Consider the following 24723-nt stretch of genomic DNA (forward strand, 5'->3'; position numbering starts at 1 on the left):
CCTTTTATTTCCCACGTGTAAAAAAAAATTTGAATCAAGTTATTTGGAGTACATTGTACACCTGCATGTCAACCTGCGATTGATATCATCCCATTAATAATAACAATAATAAATTTTTAAAAAATTGACTGCACTGAGGATTACGCCCTGACCCTCATAGTCACGGTACTCGACTCCAGCCCCCTCTTTTTTTTTTTTTTTTTTTTTTTTTACAACAAACTCGTCCTTCCGATTCTCGTTCTCATTCTCTGTTCTATCTCACATTTTATTATCCCTCTTTCTCATTTACTCATATATATGTATATATATATATATATATATATATATATATATATATATCAGTATATACACATTACATATATACGTATGTATGTAAAATATATATATATTTATATATATATGCATATAAATATATAGCAGTTGTAACAACACAAACGACAACGTGGACATGTGACCGTGAGAGTAACACCCACCTGCGAACTGACGGATAGGGACATTAGGGCAACGACGAGCAATACGATAGTACACTTGGTACTTTATTATCGTTCAACTACGCTAGTATTTCCTCTTCACAACAGCATAAAATAAAAATAAAATACAAATAGACAAAACTATTATTCTACTGGAAGAAATAAAAAAAATTTTCAACCTACTCCCCAACTCAAACTCCAATTTAAAACATTAAATTTTTTTTTTACACGTGAAATTATTATTTTAAAATTTAATTTTTCATTTAAATTATTTTTTTTCTGCGGTTGCAATAGTGTCGCAAGGTAATAAAACGGGAGATTGATGGAGTAATAAAAAAGTGTAATATATATCCATTGCAATAAATCGGGTTTAATTTTACTATCAGTTTACTTGGTGAAACTCGTACATTACAATAGTGGTTTTGTTATAAAATGTGTATCGATATTTAAAAATATATAAATAAATAAATTTATATATCAAAAATATCATAAAAATTTGTTACATTGTTAAGTACATAAAGCTAAAGAGTTAGCCTTGGATTAATTCACGTTCGAATTGCCAAACTCTGATCGCGAAGAGTAAAGGATATGGCTACGACGAGAAGGAAGAAGAAGTCGCAAGACGGGTTTCTGAAGAAAGTCTCGAGCCTGTTTAATCTCGATACGGTGAGTCATCGTCACTTAAAAAAATACTACATATTCTTCAATAAAAACCGTTGTACATTCGTCGATTTGTGTTCATACTTGAATGGTCATTATTGTTAAAAAATTTTTTTTTTTTATAACAAAAATTGTTACTGGGGTTATTTATACTCATGAAGCTTTTCGATAACGTCGAACACAGATCCGTGAAATGAGATCCGTTGTCACTAACATTCGTATTCCTCTCTATTCATACATTTATCTATATTTGATTCCCTTTGATAACAATAACAGATTTCATCAGATTGAAATTTGAAATCATCGTTTATGTTTCTGTTTCTGTTTCATTCAACAGCACACAACGAATCGCTTATTGACTTGCTATAAAAATAAATAAACAAGAAATTCTCTTGGGAAATCACTGTGCTAATTAACTCGTACAAAGATAAAATTGTTTATATAACGTTGTAAAAACTTTAACACGAAAGATTATATATATTGCGAGTATAGAGAGATGAATAGATTATAATTGGCATGACAGATTTGTTTGTAATATTGTCATGATTCATATATATGAAGGTCGTACAACTATAATATTATATCACATTTTTTATCTTTAAAGTCTTGTCTTTTATGCTATAGATATTGAAAATATTTAAATAATACACGTATGTTAGTTGCGCAGTACAATAGTATAATAATTGGGTCTAAGTGAATGAAATTGCGTTGTACACTTTTGTCAAGTAGATATTACATATTATATTGTATTGCGTTCTATTATTCGCTAGTAAAAAGTGTAATAAGCAGTGATGTTTCATATGATGTGACGACAATGTTACAAATGTCTTGATGATTATTATTGCATAATCGGTTTATGAATGTGTATTAATATGTATTGTCCGTGTATGCAATTCAATCAATTGCAAACTATTCATTTATATACATACATATGTATGTTATGTATATATATAAATAGATGATTTCGTAATCCATATGATAAAAAGTGAACCGGCTGGTAGGATCTGATGTTCGGTTGTATTGGTGCCACTGGAAGTAGTAATAGTGGTGGTAATACTTGTCTATATTATGTGTGCCACGCGATCAGTTTGTATGATTGTGCTAACCGGCCGTGACGGCCTCGTAACCATTATCATCAATGTAAATACATTCACGGTTGGATGGTAAGAAAAACGCGAGCGAGGTCCTGATTCTAATAGGTAATACAAGGAGCAAGTTCAAGGTTTTCTTTATTTATTTATTTATTCGTTAAGTAATTACGCTGTGAAAAATTTGCGAAATGAACGCGGATTAAATCCAAAGCGAATGACAGTAAAATTAACTCCGAAGGGAAGTTTATTTTGATATTAAAACTCCGAATCGGAGTGAATGCGATTTTAAACAAAATTAAGATCACTCCGAAATCACTATGCTGAAAAAACAAACCTTGAATTCACTCCATATGCAGAGTGATTTTTTTTTTCTCCGAAACTCCGAGTGACGGAATGAATTCGAATTTAAATAAAAGCCGTAATCACTCCGAATTCACTCCTGATTTTTTACGGTGTTTGCAATGATTTAAAATTTCCCAAGTGATAAAATTGGTTGATTGTAAAAAAAAAAATATTTTAGCTATAAAATTGATTTAAATTTGAATGGAAAATTGTAGAGGATAATAAATGACGTGAGAGTAATTATTACGACGAGTATAAAGTACGTAAAAGCTTTATATATCCGTCGATATTCCGTTTCTCTTCAATTTTCGGTTCACCGCAAGTGGAATGAATATATAGCACGTGGTAGTATAGCTGAATGGAGTGTACGTTTCACGGAAGACTGCCGACACATAGATTTTGTGGTAGACAGCTCGAGTATGGGATGGAATGGAGTGTATGGTATGCTGCTCTACGAAATACCATGGTACTGAGTACAGAGCGTACTGATAATACAGAGCCAAGTATCCAGTCCGGAGAGCATCCTATGCTGTGTGTTTTCTCACCGTGACTGAAGGGATTTCTCAAGGAAAAGCAATTGTGGCTCAGCCTTCCTAGACGTTAACTGCTTTTCCTACGTTTGCACACCACTGACTAATTGTCCATTTGATAAAATTAACTTTTCATTAATTTATCAAGTCACTTTATTAATTATTCGAAACTTAACGTAACTATCCGTCGTGCCATGAGCTATTGGTTATCGATCATTATTTATTATTTTCAAATACCTATTCTAATATTTTAGTTTTATTTATTCATCTGAATATTACACTTTTTTTTGCTCTAATAAATTCTTATTACCATTTACAAATTTATCAACCCAACGTACTCTCTATGTATATATGTGTAATGCTACAATATAAAGTTGATCGCAAACTTGCGAGAATCGCAAGAGTTACTAATTTCCCACGCGAGTTCGCCCAGACTTATTGGACTTAATTAATACTTGAAACAACTTTCGAGTAACGGATTTTCAATTGAATATTATTTGAATGTAAATTATTTACTGAAAGTATTTGTTATTTTAAGTAAAAATTTATTCATAACTATTTTTAAAATTTATTTATTTTCATTATAATTTTAGTCGGAAAATAAGAAAATATATAGATATTATAGATATATATATATATGGGTTGTAATAGATGGATCGATAGAAGACTAAACAGCTGGGCATTTTAGCTGAGCAATAAATTCTGAAAACGATTCTTGAGTACTCAGAAAATTATACGGAAGCTGTATAAAGTAAATCCATACAAATGAATTGACTGCTATCTGAACGTAGTCCGGCAGTTTATGTTAGTTTGGCGTTTCGTGTTCTCAACTAAATTGGACTTGATGAGAAATGGAACTAGTCTATTTTGAAATAGTGAGGAAAGCTAAAAAGGTTGGACGGTCAAGTCGGTTGTGGAGTATAGGAATAGGAAAACCGGGAGCCACACACTGCTCGGTAAGTGCTGAGTGACATTCAACAAATGAATTCTCATTTATTTGAAAACCCAAACTTCAAATAACGATTTTTAAATTTTATTTTTTCTTTACCTACGACTTCTTTTTTAGTCGCTATAAAATAGTTTAAATTATGGTCATGATCAATTTAAAGTTCTGAAGACAATTTTTTTTTTTTTATTATTTTAATTTATCCATTCCTAAGTACGTTGTTGAATTCCTCAAGAGATCCTACCGAATAGTGGTATAGAGCTAAAATCGTTAAGCTGCACGCGACGTACCCCTTCATGAAGGCGTAAAACTCTTGCATCCGACTGGTTGCTACGACGAAATTACCCTCATTCCTCAAAAGCTCTCGGTATATATGTATTATGCCCAGACATAACTCTAGAAAAGAATTCTTAGGATTTATCTTTTTATTTTCTCGTTTCTAGTTAAATTCGTTATACATATGTATATGTATATTAAAATATAAAAAGTTAAACTTTTCCATACTATGTATAAAAAAATCAAAATTGAAGTGCTTTACATAAAAACATTTTATTTATAATAAGATGCAAGAAATGTTGACTTTAGTAGCAAAAATGTTATATTATCTGAATTATTATTAAAATGCATTTATTTCGAACAGAACTGCATATTTTGTTCTTTAGGATAATAATAAAAGATTACTTAGTATGTATTAAATTCCAGTCCTCATAATCCTGTGTCATTAAAATATTAATATTATTTTGGAGATGTTTATTTTTTATGTATATTCTTAGTATTGTCATATAAAAATATCATTATTTTTAATGTCTTTTACACGGAAAATTAAACCGAAATCTTTGTAAAGAATGGCCCAGACTAACATTACAACTAAAATCGACTTTTATTATTGCATAAAATATTTATAAAATAAAAAATACTAAACAACATAAAACAGTAAAAATTTAAAACAAAAAATTATTATGATATATTATTTTATTATTATCATCCATTATAGTAATAATTTCGCGTTGTAGCAAAATAATGCACTTTTATGAAGAAAAAAAACGTGTAACAAATTATAAATTTTTGTTATTTTACTTTCGAGCAAAATGGGATGTCCTCAAAAAAATTTAAGAAATAATAATTATACTATTTTCAAAAAAAGTTAACTAAGAGGTTATATTTCGCGGAAATTTAAATTACCAATATTATCTGCAATATAATTTAAAATGCTGGCCCTCACTTATCTGAAATTTTAAATTTATTATTTTTCATTCTCCAAAAAAAAAAAAAAAAAAACAATATTTTAAATATTATTCATGAAATAATTACTATTAATATTTACTCAAAATATACAAATGGTGCTCTCTTAAATTTGAAATAGTGAAAATAGTGACTATTCACTGTTTACTAGTGAAAAGTATGTCACTAATTCAAATGTTGGTATACACGGAAAAAAATTCCTGTTTCAGCAACAGGAAAATCCTGTTGTTGCGACTTAATAGTAAAATATAGTTACACAATAAAAAATTTTGCGTCATTGTGTCAAAACATTGAGTGTTAAATATTTGATAGTTTTATGTGTACAGTTAACATTCATTCTGTTAAATCAATACAAAAAAGTGTTAAATATTTAATACAAAAATTTTTAACACTGTTTTTTGAGGCAATGACGCAAAATTTTTTAGTTTGTAACTATATTTTACTATTAAGTCGCAACAACAGTATTAATTCTGTTGCTACACCAGGATTTTTTCCTGTTGCTGCAACATGGCTGCCTCCTGTTGCAGCAATAGGAAATTTTTTCCGTGTACTTTTCACTAGCAATAAGTGATTATTGGCTGCCAAATAGTGATTGTCACGTGATTTTCACTAATTCGTTTTTAGAGAGTGACATCACCCACGATATTTATCCCATTTTCACCCTACATTATTTTAAAAATATTATAAAAATGAATTTTTCCATTCACTGACGTCATTTCTTTCAGTTGGTTTGACGTCACCTTTACACATCTATTAAGTAACTTGAATTTATTTTTATTCTATGACCTTAACGAACAATCCGTCAATTTGTAACATATTTACGTTTGTATTTTTAAAGTATATAATAACATATAAAACCCGATAAATTATTGAAGATAAATATTGGCGCGTAAAATATGTATTTAAAAAATATAAATATTGAATTATTATAAATATAAATATAGATTCCTTTGATATACGACTATTTAACACACGGCGCTTGTAGTCGCGTTTCACACGATATACTTTACTCACCGAGCACAAAATAAAATATATAATATATACTTTATACTATATGTTCTATATATAAATCTGACAAGAGATAAAGCACGCAAAAATTTATTAAAATCACGCAGAGCTGATTCTAAAATATATTTTGTTTATATAATAAAAGAAGTATCATTAAAAGTATAATTTAGATAGCAATAAATATCACTATCCTAATTACTTTTGTTTATACAACTGCCAATTTATTTTATCACGTACATTAGTTTACTTTAATCACGCATTAATTTCATTGATGTTTAAAGAGTCATTAAACTATGAAATTGATAACAATGGTCACAAATGTTATAATTACAAACAGATAAATATATTTATCTATATCATTAAATACTACAATGATAACATGTAATACGTTATCTATTTATAGATATGTATGTATAAATATATATATATATATATATATATATATAAATATATATATACATTAAATTACCAATAAATTTCCAATCGAGTATATATAATCCAAATACCACTTGTCGTTATATTTATTTAATAACCGTAAACTAAAAACGTCTTTCATAAATTTTTAAATTCGTTTCACTGATTTCACCAAGAATTTTAGTATCAAATAAAATGTATGTTATATATTTTATTAAATGGAATTTATGTACAAGTGTGAGGATAAACTGAAAAAATAAAATCGATATTCCATAAATGTGTAAATTTAGCTGAATTCAAATATTTAATTTTTTTTATTTTTATATATATATTTATTTCTTTTTTTATTTTACGAAAGAAAGTGCTACCATTAAGCTTTTGCTCGCACACCTGTCGTACACCACTACTATCGTCTTTACGAAGCACTTTCAAGACTTATCTCAACATTTTCCAAATACTAAAGAAACATCACAAATGTCTAACATATATATCCACCTACAGCCTTTTTATACGACATATTGCGATAGAATAACTCGTACCGTTTTCTTATTCGATGTATTTTTCTACCTCTTCTTATCTCTTCATAAATAATTCGTGAAAAATTTTTTTTATGCTAATGCTAATTTTTTTACTTTAAATTCGCCGTGACTCATACTCATGAGTAAAGATAAAATATATTAAGTACATATCGTATATATATATATACATTTTTTTGTTAAAAATTTAATTTTTTTTTTTTCTACCAAAAACTTAAGAGGACGAGTACTCTTGAGTCTCGGAACGTTTGGACGACGAATTAATTGAATTTTATATTTCGCTGTCGGTGCAAATTAACTCGACACTCCCCCGACGGTCCGCTGAATTAATTATTCTACTGGCCAGTTGTCGTCGTCGGCGTCGTAGCTAGCGAGAGTCGTCGAGGTAGTCGTACAACAGCGAAGAAAAGATAGAAAACCATCGAGAACTTTTGGGAAACGGTTAAAAAAAAAAAAATAATAAATTAAAGAAATGATAAAAGAAAAAAAAACATTTAGTTTCCATTCTCGTTAAGCAAAAAAAAAAATTCATCAGTAGAATAACTTTAGATTGATTAAATAAACGTCTCCTAAATAAACGTCTTTCAATGTTTTTTTTTTTTTTCATTTTTAAAAAATTCCAAGATAATTAAATGATAAATTTTTAACTATTAATTCCTGCACTTGAATTATTCTGAGATACAAACTTGTACTAATTAATCGTTATTACTATTATTATTATCATATTATCATCACATTTATAGTAAAACTTTCTAAATACAACAATATCTCACTCAGCTTTACTCAAATAAGACCGATTTTATAAGTCTGCATAAGTATATACTCGTATATAGTTAGTAGTATATAGTCAACAGTCTAGTTCAGAAACTACCGTTCAAAATTAAACCCATTATGGATGAAATTTCACGAATGAGAAAATAGATGAATAGAGAAGAGTACAAAGTGTCGATCAGTACGATAAAGTTGGTTCAATAACGATGATAACATGGTCTTGGAATATGTGCACCCAAGAAATTCTATTCCCGTATTATAGTTGTGTACCGTATGTACAATATATTCAGCGTATACTTGAGACCGATACTAAATAAAGGTGAACGGTAAGAGTTTACTATTCTTACCCACGAGGTTAGCATAACTTAGCCATGTACGTTATCAATAGAATCCGTAATCATAGCTACTGGGTTCAAATTTATCAAAAATAATTCATCTTTTATATTTGATACATTTCATGGACTAAAAAAAAAAAATATTTGTCCCAAATAAGTCAATTTCATCAATATATATGGTATAATAACGGAAAATTTGGCGGTGCTTAACATATATTTGAAGCACATGGCCCAACTAACATTTATTTGCAACAATTGGATCATTTCTTTACCCCAAATAAATCACTTATTTCACACAATTAAGCTGCTCAAATATATTATGTATCTTTCTCACAATTAAATATTTATTTGGCCATATCCGAATATACGATAACTTTGGCTCAAATAAATCTTTTTTTCAGTGTAGACAATTAACTCTCAAAGGAATGTTTTAATAAACAACTTCAAAGACATTACCGAAGTCAATAGCACTAGAATAATTTTGTTTTATAAAGTATTTGAATATAGAAGTCTGATTTATTTAGTGAGAATCAAGAGGTTTTAAGCGAGTTCTACACCAAGACAATAACGAGTATCATAACCTTCCTGCTATCTTGTCTTCTCGGATCGTTTCTCTGACGCAGCAAGAAAATCATCAGGACCACCACAATGGCTTCGTATCTCTCCTTCCACCTCTCTCATTCTCTCTTTCCTCCTTCGGATCTCGGGATGTCTTGAAAACCGCTCTAAGTCCTCACCAGCTATTTGACCTGTTTTTCGTCTTGAAAATTACTCTCCCGAAGGCATTAATTAATTTTAAGCGGATAGACTAGACAAGAAACCTCAACTTCCTGTAATATTTATCCTCTAAGTATTTATAATTATTTAACACAAACTATTTTGCGTTTTAAAAAATTTCAATGATTAAACTGGTGCTCGGATTTTTTTTTTCTTTTTTTTTTTATGATTTGCATTTTATTTTGTACTATAATTCATCACATGATCGGTGCAGCCCTATGGCAAAAATCATTCACTGAAGAATTTAATTGAACTAGCTGCGTAAGCTTGTATGAACTGTACAATGTAATATATTTCAAACAAAGGAAATAACGAGCAAATTTAATTAACGAATTTACAGTACGATGAAGTTTATAGATATATAAATGCATGAAATACATTGTGCAGTGTCTGAATTTTTTTATTTTTTGTTACTATTGTGAACTATTCCAGTAGATAGCTTGTAATATACTCTCTGCATGAAATGTTTCACTAGTAATGAATTTTAATAGCTTAGCAAAATAGCACATGAAATATTATCAGTATTTTATAGAAAAACAATTAAATGATTCAAATTCTTTTTCAAATTAAGTGAAAATAACGCGTTGTTACAGGCTCATACCCCGCTTCTCGCAGCGGACCCACGGCATGTGAGTAAAATACTAACATTTACTTTCTTTACTAACAAACATTTTTTTAACGTTTATTCAAAATTTACACTGTAAAAAATCCGAAAGATTTGAATAATAATTAAACCCGCAGCCACTCAGATTCGAAGTTTTAACGTTAAAAATAAACTCCCCTTCGGAAAAAATTTTACTCCGAGGGAATTGAATAAATAAATAGTCATCCACTCCACATTCACTCCGGATTTAATTTGCGTTCACTCCCCAAATTTTTTACAGTGTATAAATTTAATTATTTTTTAAATATTTATTTTCAAAAAGGGAAAATTAAAATTTTCCATTTAATCGGTTGTTTTATTAAAACTAAAACTGTCAATCTGTATTGTTATATTCGACAGTATTGTTCTCTTATTTAACCTGTCACTATCACTCTCAGTGTTCAATTTACCACAAAATTATTCAAACAAACTTTGCCAATTCTGTATGTATCGAAAACAAATCGCGATGGTAGTCGGGACATTATATAAACTAACATTTCCCATTTCAATTAAACTGCTTCAACAAACTAATATTTTAATAATTTTACAGGACAAAAAAATATTTTAAATTGTTAAAAAAATTAATATTTTTAAATAAAATATAAAGTCTGGTTTTAAATAATGAGCTATTTTTAATTAACGATTAAAATAAACTGTACAATTTTAAAATATTACCAAAACAAATAAGTAAATAAATTGTCGACAAGTATATTCATGTTACCGGAGTAAGTAGATTTCGTAACAATAAATAAAACAAGTAAAGTTTTGATGAGAGATAAACTTTATCAGTTTTAAACCCTTTCATTATGCTTTTACTCACTAACTGTTCTTTGTCTTCACTACTCACTTTACAAAATTTATCTTTCTACTAATTCAGTGTTCACCTTTACAAAAAAGCTCGCTCTGTAAACCATAAGCTTCTGTATTTTCTCTCGTCTATTTTACCAGCCCAGAAACGAAAAGAAAGAAGAATTGTCAGTAAGAATTTAAGAAAAAAACGAAACTAACAATTGGATTCTCTTAGAGATTTAAGACGAGTAAAATCTGGTGGTTGACCCTTTTACTTAGAAATTCATCTCTTCCTGTAATTTCTGCACTTAAACATTGTCACTTCCCCCAGAGCAGCATAATAGCTCGACAGGACGCGGTTATAGCACCAGTGTCACATCGTATATATCATTTTGGTTGACAAACGCACACGTTACATCCTCACTCGTCTTCCTTCCGTTATTCTCTTGCGCCCCCGCAAATTGGTGGGATTAGTTTGCCGGCTGCTTGCTCTAACACTCTCGAGGTTTAACTCGACAGCAACTAACATATCAACGAGATTCTGTTGTCATAAGCATCAAACAATCTAATATATTTATATATATATACAAATATATATCGTACTACAACGGATGCTGACAATTTTATGCTTTTCAATTAACCAGTCATATAAATATTACATTTTATATTTTTAATAAGGATGTATTAATATTTTGTTGATCCGGTGAATTAAAATAGAAGGTTCCGTATTCGAATAATCTCGGTAAATTAAAATTTAAGTAAAAAATTTATTCCAAACAGTTAATCCTCATAGATAAAGATGAATGTTTTATTATTTTTTCCTCTTCTTACTTTACAAAAGTATAAAAAATTACTTCTGAAGTAAATCCAAATTGTAATCTCACAACTCAGGATAGTCTGTAAATCCACTTTTGCGGTGAGAGTTCTAAGTAAACATTTTATTTCTTGTCTCGTTGGATAACCACCAGCGAGTCAAGTTTTCCAATTTGTCGTCGTAGCTCGTAAAAATAAAATTTCCATGCAAAATACTTTCCGTGTAGGAACCTAAAGTAAAGGTAAAAGACGCATTTTCAGTTTTCTGTACCTCTTTTACCTTCTCTTTTATTTACCTTTACACAAGTTTCTTTTTATACTCAAAGCTTACAGTTTTCATTCAACTCGTAGTAGCGTGACATATACATGAATTCTTAGCTGCTCCTTTGATAGAGCATACTTTAATGTTATAATTATATCGATTTTCCAAGATAAAATTGAACGTTAATAAAATATTATCTACTCCTCAAACTTTTATGTATATTTATTTAACGGTAAAGGAGGAAATATCTTTTAGCGTAAAACCGCACGTGTAATCTATGAGTTTCAATCAAGTGTATATCATCGGTTCGTGATAAATTGAAGCTATGAGGAAATAGATAGATGGTCATATGATTCTCTATACACCACTGTGTTAAACCCGTGAGTTTGTAATGCGAAACCTCCTCTTTATAGAATGCTTTGGTATGGAATAGCAAAGGGATTGGAATGTGAGGTGGTAGGGATTGTATAGGAATATATTGGGTTGAATGCTCGATATATGCCGCCTGAGTTTCGGGTGGAGGCTACGGGTAGATAAACAAGTTGAGAGAGTTTGTACAAAAGTACTACTCGTTGGGGGGATGAAATTTATTTGTGAGCTAAGCTTGCGGAAAAAACATCCACCTTTACAACTATACTATCATACTCATGTACAATCTGGTAACATCGTGTTGTAGTGTAGTAGTATACCAGTAGTTTACGTTGAATCTTTTATCGGCGTAATTGACTAAGAGGATCGATCGAACGAATGAATGTTGCATGAGGATTAGGAAAAGGGGTTGATAGATAGCATGGTGTTGACAACCTAAAGCGTTTCATCCTAGTATATTCATATAAAATTACTTGTAAATTTGTAAATGCACGGATTCATTTTTATTTAAATTATTTATATATTTTATTTATTATTACTTATAAATTCAATAGAAATAATTAAAATTTTTTAAGATGAAATAAATGTTTTCACCTCACGTTTAAAGTTGAAAGCGCTTTCATATAGAAATTAATAATGTACATTTCATAGGATTTTTATGAGATGAGTTGTGTTGGGTTGTTTTTTTTTTTATATTTTTTTTATCGAACAATCGATGAAAGAGAAGTTTAACGTAGTCACGTACAGTCGATCGCGTCGACCGGACAATTGTATCACCTATTCGCATCGGAACGTTTATCCCGTTCTCTCGACATCCCTGGAGAAAAAGGAGGGCAGAGGTAAAAATAAAATACAGAGAGAGAGGGAGTGAAAGAGAGAGAAAGAGAAGGAGAAAAAAAATCAGCGCCGAATAGAAGCAGGATTAATCCGACTCCCAAAGCACCGTAAATTTATTCCAATCCTGTATTCCACGCTGGTGTGCATTTGCTCTCTTTCTTTACACAACTCTCTGTAGCACTCTCTGGCTCTTCGTTTTCCTCCTCTTTACTTTACTGCGTTTGAAAGAGAGTGAGGTTGCAAGTGGAGACACACAAAGGAAGCTTACCGTTATCCTGGTCACGTCTGTCTAGTTTTCTTTTCTCATTTTTACTTTTTTTAATTTTATTTTTTTGTTTAAGTTTTTTGTTTTTTTTTTTTTTTTTTTTTTTTTTTGTACGTTCATTTTACCTCACAATGTGTTCTATCGTCTTTTACCTCAGAGAGTTAAAAGGTCGGCTTTTTCGGTTAGAATAAAACAACTCATTGTTTCTTTTCAGTCACAGTGACGATTTATTGCCTTTAAAATGCGCAATTTTAAGAGAATTGAGTGCGATATCTTTCATGAAATAAGGGGCTGTATTCATGAAGAGAGATAAATAATTTTTCCGATATAATGCATAGTAAAAGAGTATTAAAATATTAATTTAATGGATAGAATGTAAAAAGTATGATTGAATATTTATGCATGGTTTTGTCGATAATACAGGTGGCGATAATATATTATGCACTTAAAAAGTTTTTTTTTCCTCATTTTTTTCGGGATAAAAAAATAAAAATAAAAGGAAAATAGATGAAAGCTGTCGTATGAAATTTTAAAAACGATTTTTTTTTGTTAGTGTTGAAAAAAAAATTGCCAAAGAGTTATGATTCTAATTTCTGGAGCTTCCAATATAGACTTTTTTTTTTCGTTCAAAGGAAGAATTATAAAATACGTGGCTATTCATGTAAAGCTCTTGTCCGGGCTTATAGAGGTTTTATAAATTTAAAAAGTTGCATACAGATTTTAATATTTTTCTATTTCTTTTAATTTTATAAATATATGCCGTTATTTAAATATTAAATATAATTAATATTTTCCTTTCTTCTAATCACATAATAAATATATTATATTTTCATAAATAAAACTGTCGTCAATCTTGTTTTATATTTACAAACAGAGTGTAAGGCGTTAAAGTTAACAGATTATTTTTAGTAAGTTACTTAATTAATCAATGAATAAATTAATTTTGAATTCTTGATGGGCGCATCCTTTTAGCCACTTAAAACTCTTAGCTCAGATCTTTATTTACGTCAGGTATGAGGGATATTACGGATGAAAAGTTTTGTAGAAATTTAAATTTATCAAACTTCTTTTACTTGCTCTCAAACTTGTAATTTATATCATTTAACTGCAGGCACATTTTATTTACTTATTTAAATTTTTATTTTATTTTTAAAATTTTCTCATTAATTTATTCTTTATAATTCTTTCAGACACTCAAATCCCGAGTTTAAATTTTTTTTCAAACGTCATTAAAAATATCTATACTTATATTAATTGACTTAAATCGTTTTACCATAACTAAACAAAAAAAATTTTTGATATATATTCTTTTTTTTCACTTGAAATTAAAGTATAAAATTTAATCAATATTATTTTTAATAATTTAGATAATTATAATAATTGGTATCTATCTTGCAATTTAGTATAACAATGAAAATCGAATAAACTTGGAGATATTCCAATTTTCTTAATGCACTGATCCCTCCCGGGTACGAGCTGGTACACTCGTAGACGAAAGTATTCACCGTCAGAATCAAATGTTCGGTATTAGAAATGGGAGGAGTTTTCAAAAGAGTACTTGAACTTTGTTAATGTACTCACTTTCAAATATCCTCATAGTCATCGTCTATAAATACTTAAATAACTATCAGTATCAGCAATTAAATTAACTAACTTTAATCCGACGTTACCTCAACAATAAAATTTATAAATAAAAATTTAAACTGTCAGAGTATCATACTTATGAGTTATAACAGAAAAAGACGTAAAAAAAATTAATTCATTTTTCAAATTTAAATTTAATTATTTTTTAATGACAATTAATTATTTTCCTAATTTGCTGGTGCTATTAAATACATGTGCATACAAGTGCACTATTAAATATGACGATGACATAATGAAACTGCGTATAATGTTGCTACCGACCTCGGCGCTCATTATTGTTTAGCAGAGATATCTGAACGAGTTTGCTGCAGGTAATACAAGACACTCGACATGCTCCAAATGTCGTTTCCGGCTCGTAGCCACGCGACAAGTGCAACTAAACACACACTACGCGCAACCACGTGGCTACTGGCTATTTTATTCACTGCTTTAATAATAAGTGTAACATTAACCCCCGTATCTCATAGTTATTTTTATTTAAATTATATCTACATTAAATAAAAAAAAAAGAAATTATAAGCTTCCTAGATTTTATTTTTTAAATTTCTTGCACAGAAAAAAATTAACTATATAATTTGAGAAACGATAAGGAATATAATGATAAAGTGATGAGTAAATTCTATCACTTTGAATAGTAATTGAAAAATTGAAATTCTAACTTTAAAAATCGTAACTCAAACATTAAAAATTTATAAAACGTATTATAAATTTTATCAGTCGGAATGTTAAGACTCCCTGTGTTGGCACTCAGTTTCCGGGTTATAATTTCAAAGATTAATTTTTTAAATTTATTTTTTTCCGTGTGTTTATATAAATTTGAAAATACTTTAATTAAATAGTAATTTCCATCTTTGCACAATTTGTTAAAAAAAAAACTTCAACCTTTTCAGAAGCTCGAATTATTTATTTTTAAAATGACTTAAAACAAAAAATGTAATTAAAATCAAACATTTTCGAACACGAAATACATTCTAAAAGTTAACTATCGTAAAAGCTATCTTTCATTTTATAAACCAATATTATCAGTTGTGTTTCCAGCAAACTGTTTACCATAGATTTAGTACATATATATATATATATATATATATATATATATATATATATGCATACATCAAACAAATATGAATTCCGCGAGCTTATACTTTGTCTACTGTACGTCCCAACCAAATTCACTCTATACATATAGAAACAAATATTTGAAAACTCACTGAACGTTTTCATCAACTCAATGCAACACGGGTTTAAACTTAAACTTCGAGGTAGATATGTATGTGGGTATATAACTCGGTAAATATTCAGTCCAATCATCTGTTTCGACGCGTCAACTAAAATCCGCGACACAAATATATGTAATAATAAAAAGTTCTCGAGTAGGTACGACAAGGTGATAAATAAATTGTAGCGGCGTTAAGCCAAAATTCAGCACAGGAATTATATACACTCGGAGGTGTGACGAGTGCGTGTGGTAGCAGCATATGACCGCGAGAGAGTTATTTCGGATAGCATACGTCGTTGCCTATGTCTATGTCGTAGTCGATGTGACAACCAGAGTACAGTTGCTGACTCTGTATTTAGCACCCCCCTGTATTCCTTCATCCACTGTACTCCTCCCCTTGAGTATATTTTCACAATCAGTTGAAAATAGTCAGTCGGAAATAATATTCACAGGGATATAGGTGGAGTATAATCGTCACCACGGTGTACATTTTTTACACGTCAGTTTTAAAAGTTTATAACTCTGTGATTTAAACGTTTACATTTTTTTTTTAATTTAGTTCACTTCTCTACGCGTCATGAAATTATTAAAAAAATAATAACAATAGTAGTAATAGTGAAAGACAAGAGAGAAATAAAATTGAAAAGTGTGTTATGTTTTATTTTCCTTACATCACTTGTCTGTTTGCCTTGGCAGTGAATGTTTAAATAAAATGGATCTTAAAAAAAAAATTAAATAATCGTGTGCGTGTGTGAGTAATGAAACTCTCGGCGTGTTGTATAATAGGCTGCACGTAATGAACGTCACAGTCGTCACGTCATGGAGCGTTGCGTGAGCTTGTTTTGAAGCAGCGCATACATATAATATGTAATAGTAACACGAGCACAATTGTTATACGGACTAGTTAAATGTTAGAATACAGTATTATAGTTTTCGAGATATATACAATATATAGAGTGGTGGTGCACGGACACAATATTACACGAGAGAAGTGATATGCCAGTGCGTTGACGATGATTGCTACGACGTGGACGTACCACAATCTCGCTACACGACCAATGGTATTTTACATGTATACATATATTAATATACATATGTTGTATCATAATGTTATATGTCTACGTAATAATTTCAAACTCGCTTCCCTCTTGGATAAAATAATTGTGGCAATTAATTAGTTATCAAACGGAATGCCATCGCGTGTTTGTGAAAAATTAAATACGCCTACGATATTTCCTGGATAAATATATATATTTTTCGGTTTAATATCCGGTTCTGAATAATAATCTTTCTTCTCCTTAGTTTTTTTTTTAACTCAAAGTATTATTTTTTTTTTATTTTATGCTGACTGTTTAATAAAAAATTAATTTTTAATTATTAAATTATCAATTACGTAAAATATTTCGGTATTTTGGCGTAGAGTTTTTATATATTTAATTTAATTTGGGAATTTTGTTAATTAAATTTTCATTATTATTATTTTCAAATAATAATTTTTTTTATTTTATAAATAAACGTTTTAAAAATGAAACTAATGTTAAAAATATTTTATTACTTTTAATTAATGAAATAATAATAATAATTTATATTGAATTGTCAACAGGCGAATGGAGATGATGACTGGGAGTATGAAGAAATTATACTGGAACGAGGTGGTGCGGGTTTGGGTTTCAGTATCGCTGGTGGCACTGACAATCCGCACTTTGGCAACGATACAGCAATATATATCACAAAACTTATACCAGGCGGTGCAGCATCAGCAGACGGGCGTTTACGTGTCAATGACACGATACTCCAGGTGAATGAAGTATCAGTTGTCGATGTCCCCCATGCATCAGCGGTCGACGCGCTAAAAAAAGCCGGAAATACTGTCAAATTGGTAAGTCTGACCATGCCATCATCATCATCACCATCATCATTATTAAATTTTTTTATTAACATTCTTCACTCTTTGATACTTTAATACTTTGCACTCGACATTTCTTAAACATGTTTTATCCACTACCATTTCTCACTTTTCTGACTAGTAGTGTGCCCACGGCCGACGCGCATTAATATCTCTCTCAGTGAAAAACTTCTCTCGACTTACGGAAGACTTCTTGTATCTGACATGAAATGAACGATGGTCTCATGGGTGTACCAAGGGGTCCATGACAGTGAGCCCGAGTTTCTTGAGACGTTGAAAAAAAAAATATTTTTAACCGTCAATTATTATTTTTTTCTTCCCTACTTAAACTTTACACTATTAAATTTTTTTGTTAAATAGAAATGTAATCCTTAAACTATGACTCCGAAATAAAAATTAAAAGAAAGAAGAAAATAAATTGATTAAGTCTTCGAGTATATTGGAAATGTCAAGGGTCCGATAGTAAGATCTCTAAATGTCCAATTATCGTTTAGAGATTCGGTCGAATACCCATATATCGTTCAAGTTGTATCCAGAATTGTTGGGATTGGAATAAGTCCTCCTGTACATTATTCCTCTGGTATATACATATATATAAATCGTTTTTTTCACTCCCTGAGAGCTTTTTCTCTCGAGAGAACGCGTCTGTTCAGTCAACTCCCTTATCCCAGCAAACTTTTTTTTCTACTGCTCGTGATATTTGAAAAGAAATGGCTGACGTAGCTACGAATCGATGCGTCGATTTTTGTGAATTACTACTTTATATACTTACTTATATACATCTGTATATCTATATTTATTTATATAGATGTATATATAAAAACCAATTTTCTATCTCGCAACATTTTCTGACATATTACCTTAGATATAAATCATTGATCCATTCCGATAAACATGATATTGCTTTTGTATACTCATTGTTTTTTTATATTTCTATATATTCTACAATATATTTATTTAAGTTTCATATTATACAATGACGTTTATTTTCGGTTGTAAAAATAAACGAACACGTTGATATAACAAGTAAACTGTTATTTTTTTATGCTCACGAAAGTATAAAAAAATTAAGTAAATATTATTGTGATTTGTTTTCACAAATAATAAATAAATATTATGCCATAAATTACTCATTTTCTGATAAAAATAAACAAGTAATTTTTTTTTAATTTTAAATGTTAATTTTCAGTATGTGCGAAGACGACGACACACGCATCTAACCGAAATAGAATTAATAAAAGGTTCCAAGGGTCTTGGATTCAGTATTGCCGGAGGTATCGGTAATCAACACATACCCGGTGATAATGGAATTTACGTCACGAAAATTATGGATGGTGGAGCGGCACAAGTTGACGGACGTCTCGTTGTTGGGGACAAATTAGTCGCTGTCAGAAACAGCTTGGTAAGTTCGATACAATTTCAAGCCAATAATTACTTTTTGATTAATAAAAAAATTTTTTAAGCTAAAGTTTAAACTTTTTATTACGATAGTTGGAATAAATAATTAATAATTCGGGTAAAAAAAAATAACAATAGTCATAACCCGGTAATTTATCACAAGAAGACTGTTTTATTGGTACGTCAAAAAAAAAAGGATTTACTTTTTTCTTTTTCTCTCACTTGAATTCCCTTTCTTTATATCTGTGTCTATATCTACACAAGTACGTCGCTGCTTACTATAGCGAGTCCGCAACAAATGGATGGTTAAGTGCGGATGGGAGAAATAGATTAGGCTGTAGAGTTAGGTCACCATGGCGGTAATTGATAGCTTTACCCGACGTCTGCACGTAGCACAATCTAGTGGAAAGCCTTTTCGCGATTTTCTACTTTGACGACTCCCCCACGTATTTCGGTTTTCGCAATAGACCGATTTATCTTGGTCATCCCTAGGGATCTCCCGCTGTTATCCAAAGGGCAAATGAAAAAAATCTTATAAAATAGAAACGAATAAAATATAAAATACTAAAGCCAGCAATTTCTAGCAAATAGATATTTTATTATTCAATTTCCCTATTTTGATCACTTTCGATAAATTTTCAAGAGAAATATACTTTTTTTTTTTTTTTTTTAAATAAATCCTTAAATTTAAAGAAATTAATTAAAATGAAAAATATTATAACGGGTTAAAACTTTAAATTCTCCATGACTTTGTCAAAAGTTTATGACCACCTGTGCAACCGGAAGACTACGAGTTTGCGATTCGTTGGGCTTATAATCGCATTTCCGATGTAACAAACGAGAATGGAAGCAAACCATTTTTTTTTCTGTTCTTTTTTATCTTTATGTATATATACATTTTTTTTTATTTTTTGTTACGGTGTACTAACCTGGTGTACTAACGACGTCGCAATAATGACCACCGTTAGTGCGCCAGCGTTTTCGTTCGCCAAAAGGAACTTCTCACTTCAGACAGTAGCAATAAGAAAGGCCATTATCGATCCTGCACACTCTCTCGCTTCCTCTCGTTCTCAAACTCACTATCTATCTTTTTACTTATGCTCAGCTCTTCTCCCTCTCTCTCCATTATATACCCTTAAAAAAAATACAGCGTACCATCCGTGTCCAGACGCTTCTTGTCGTTTCGCAAATAATTCGCTTCGCTAATTAGTTATTCGGTGTAAGCTAAGGACCAAAAAATATATATAGTACAGCATTAATGTGCGCCAACTACTTGTCGTAAACATTTAGCAATTAACAAAATTTACTGAGCAAAAAAACATTAGCTGAAAAAATTTTATTTGAATCTAAACAGTGATGTTATAATTATTTTTGACTTGTTTATTTGTTTACAGGGTGATAAAAACTTGGAAAATGTAACACACGAGGAAGCAGTGGCGACTTTGAAAGCAACTCAAGACAGGGTAGTTTTGCTGGTCGCCAAACCGGAAGGCGTACTGCCACCACCGCCACCGGCTTCAGACCACTCGCTTTCACCACAACCACGTAAGCACACAGTGGTCAACGGATCCACTTTCTTTTTATATTTTTTTTTATACACACAACATTGGATGCTTTTCATACAACGAACCCGCAAGTTACTGTAACACCACCGACTTTTCTGTATTGTGTAAAGTATACAGACTCAAAAGAAAACTCTGTAAGCTACATAACTTGCTCGAAAAATTTTTCACTGCCTTCAAAGGTTCAAAACCAGAAACCGTCTACGGCCTTCCGCTCGATAAAAGTTTCACGCCGCGCGAGATAAAACCACCTTTACTTGGCATATACACCCGGTCAGTTCTCTTTTGTTTGCAATCTCTGGCATGAAAACCGGAAATCTCACCCTGCTTGCCGCCTTATTTTTTTTCACATCAACAGAAACTCAGAAACAAAAAAAATATATGTATATACATTTTATTATACTAAAAAAAAAGAAATTAATTAAAATCACTTTAATTTTAATTATTCATCCATCGTAAACAATTTTTTTCAATTACAAGAAAGTAATTGAAGAAAAAAAAAATTAGAAAAATAAAATAACGTTTTTCTTCACACAGAATTACAAATTTATTTTCTTTTATTTTTAATTACCAACGACTTACGCTTCGCTTGATTAAAATATATTTTTTTTTATTTCCGTTTTCTTAAGGTAAACAAAATGGCTCGGTAACGGCATTGGAAAATAATTCACTGGCATATTCACAAGAATCGCGGCATGCTTCTTCACTGGCACTTCATGGAGCAGTAACACCACGAGCAGTATCTCAGGAAGACATCTCACGGTGAGTTTAATATATTTATTTCTTTCTTTACAGATAAAAAAATTTATTGCTTTTTCACGAGTCTCTTCATATTTTAAAAACTCATTTTAAAGATAAACAAATATAACTTTTTTATAAATAAATCATCCATAAAAGAAAATCGGTATCGTACAAAAAAATATGAGCGTTGATTACGAAAACAAAAAAGAAAAAAAATTAAACGAATTGAATTGAATTTGAAATGGAAAGATCAGTTAATTATGCATATGGTTAGCTGGACATTGGCCGTATGTGTATCAGAATTATATATAGATATACTTATAGAGAGAAAGGAAGATGATCAGAGGACATGAGATGGGCCGGTAGGAATTATGCTAGCCACTGCTCGAGCTAATTGCCAATGGATTAAGGGCTTATCGAATAGACCAGGCATTGGATCGGACACGATATACTGATCGTAGTATAGTTGGGCATCCTTCCATTGACCTGTCGCTCAACGTTAACCCCATCGAGCTCTAAAGTCACGTGCACACAAATACACCTAACCCACTATTGTTGTCTTGTCATTGTAATTGAGAAATTCAACCTCCGAACATCAAAATCCTTCTCAATCTTTAAATCTCTTTATTGCTTTCTCTAATCCAGCACATACTAAACTATTTCCCTTTTATCTCACTAATCCAAATAATTAATTATTAGACAAGAGTATTTACAACCAAAAGAAATTTAATTTAATTGTTTAAATTTATATTCGACGTTTATAATTTTAGTAAACTTGTCGTACCACTTAGCAGACTATAAAAAATAAGTTTTCATACTACAAATTACTTAGTCTTGTAATGAGAAATAAAATGACCTAGTGTAGTAAAAAATAGCTGGTACTTGTTTGCACGTACTCAAACGAAATTTTTTGCCTGGCATTCATGTTCCTTAATGTAATTTGAAGAAAAAATTTTCCGTCGTCTTGAAACTTTTATTGAGGTAATAAGAAATTAAATAATGAGAAAAAAAAAATAATAATAATAATAAAGTATTTAAAAAAAAAGTGCTGACATTAAAAGGGATTTTTTTCCATTGAAAATATAAAAGGCGAAAAATATTTCGTAGTGAAGCTATTTAACTTACGACAATAGTGTGTCTACAGTAGATTAAATAAAAGTTATTTTCTATCGATCCTGGAAATTACGATTTTTTAAATTCTATTCGAGAACTGATTTTTTTTTTCAAGTACATATCTAGCAAGGACATTTATTCTACTAAATGTATGTATCTATCTATACATAGTATATATGTATTCATATAGAAGAATGCCTTCTCTCTCATGCCATTAGAACAATAATAAATCCCAGCGACAACCCACTCGCGTAATACGCTGAAAGTACTCATGCCATAGGTATATATATTCGTATATCATCTTAACCGCGGACAAACGGCTTAAATGAACTTCCTGACCGTCCGCAATCTATGGTTTTGAGATTATTACTTTTTGGTTAAATTATAGATATTTTACTCTCTACAATATCAATTTATCACTATTTCAATTGAATTTATTGTATAATTAATCTTTTTTTATTTTAATAAATTGAATAATCCTGCAATAAAAATTACTAAGGAAAATTTAAGAAATAATTTATCAAAAATTTTATATCGAAATGGAATTTATGAAATAACTTAAATATCTTATATCATAAGTTATGAAATATAAAATACGTAACTTGGTAAAGTCGGAAGAAAATTTAAAAGCTAAATAAAAATAAAAAATCGTAATGGTCTGAATAGAAAGCCCTTATCAACAGAGAGCATAATGTGGCCCAAGTAGGCACTCAAAATCATAAGTATGTTCAATGCTCGTAGCACTTGAACTTTCTGAGTATTTATGTGTGTGCATGTGTGTGTGTGTATGTGTGTGTGTGTGTACTCGGGAGCTATATTATATAGTTGGCGAGGACGGTATACATGTGGTGGAGATTATAAGGGAGGGAAGGCGGAGGAATTTCTTGGCAGTGGTGCGCCAGTTCCGAACATATATAATCCCGCTTTCAGATGCAGTAGGCCAGGGTCAGGCAACATGCACACCATTCTGTCACGAAAGAAAAAAATATATAGTATTGTATTGTCGATGATTGATTCACCTGATAAATTATTATTACGTTTTTTGCTCTGAACAATGCCATCAATTTATTTTAATATTTTTTAGTAGAGAGACTGAGCCAGTAAATGAACACTTGGCCAGTGAAAGAATGGTCATACTTTTCAATATTTTAATGTAGAAGGATAAAGCAAAATTATAATTGAAGTTCTCAGAGTTGTTGAGCAAACAACAATGAAGAATTTTCTCTATGTATATATTCTAAATGATATAGAAAAATTAAATAATGTTCATTTACTGGTCATGGTCATTCCCTGGATTGATCACCCCATTTAGTTAAAGAAAAAAATTTTTTTGTTGTAAGAAAGAGATTGATAAGTTAATTCTAGCTTTTATTTCAGAATGGAATTAAGTTTAAAAAAAACTGTACTTTGTTTTGACTGACAATGAGACGAGAGAGTATAATAGAGGATTAGAAGATAAAAAGTAAAGTATTTAATTATGTATATATGTAAAGGGAGAAAGAAAAAGATGAGGGTATTTGAAATCCTTCAGGCTTTTTTATCCAGTGGTCACATTGTCATCCGTGAGTATAGTTATCCCGACACGTACTAAAGCATATGTAGAGAAAGATAAAAAAATTTAATTTTTTCTACGCTCACGTTTCTGTTTGACGTTGAGCTACGTGAAATTACTATCCCGCGAAATCTAGTTCACAATGTAAACTCGAGAAAAAAAATAAAAGAAAATCAGTTATGCTAAGAAGAGTTCATACGTACCCGTAGATTTACATAACACATATAGATATAGATATATATCTATATTTTAAACGTGAATTGCCTGCTGCTGACACAGCGACAATTTCAAACTCGACAAATACAATTTTTACTTGGGATATTTTCTTAACGCTGACGCGATTCTACTCGGTAATAGTTTGAGTTTCGAAAAATATAAGATAAAAAGTATTACATAATTTTATAAAAAAAACTAGACATTGAAGTTGTTATTTCATACTACACGATGTCCTTGACAAGCACATTTATGAACAATGAAAGTAACAACGGATT

At 30.3% G+C, this 24723-nt stretch overlaps 1 protein-coding gene across 19 annotated transcripts in view; it reads left to right on the plus strand.

Annotated features, from left to right (window-relative positions):
* The window catches only part of LOC103573120 (disks large 1 tumor suppressor protein), a 216960-nt gene that overhangs the window by 162870 nt on the left and 29367 nt on the right, over positions 1-24723 (plus strand). For 12 of the 19 annotated variants that reach the window (XM_008552016.2, XM_008552018.2, XM_053741344.1 and 9 more), the window contains 5 exons: positions 9716-9751; positions 17564-17839; positions 19056-19268; positions 20659-20809; positions 21456-21588. In XM_008552016.2, the coding sequence (XP_008550238.1) occupies positions 9716-9751; positions 17564-17839; positions 19056-19268; positions 20659-20809; positions 21456-21588 (809 nt within the window). Of the gene's footprint in view, positions 1-764; positions 1137-9715; positions 9752-17563; positions 17840-19055; positions 19269-20658; positions 20810-21455; positions 21589-24723 lie in introns of all 19 variants that reach the window. The other 7 variants (XM_008552030.3, XM_008552031.3, XM_008552032.3 and 4 more) reach the window with 3 other exon arrangements.

Source organism: Microplitis demolitor, chromosome 8, assembly GCF_026212275.2.
Source record: "Microplitis demolitor isolate Queensland-Clemson2020A chromosome 8, iyMicDemo2.1a, whole genome shotgun sequence".
Classification (NCBI taxonomy): domain Eukaryota; kingdom Metazoa; phylum Arthropoda; class Insecta; order Hymenoptera; family Braconidae; genus Microplitis; species Microplitis demolitor.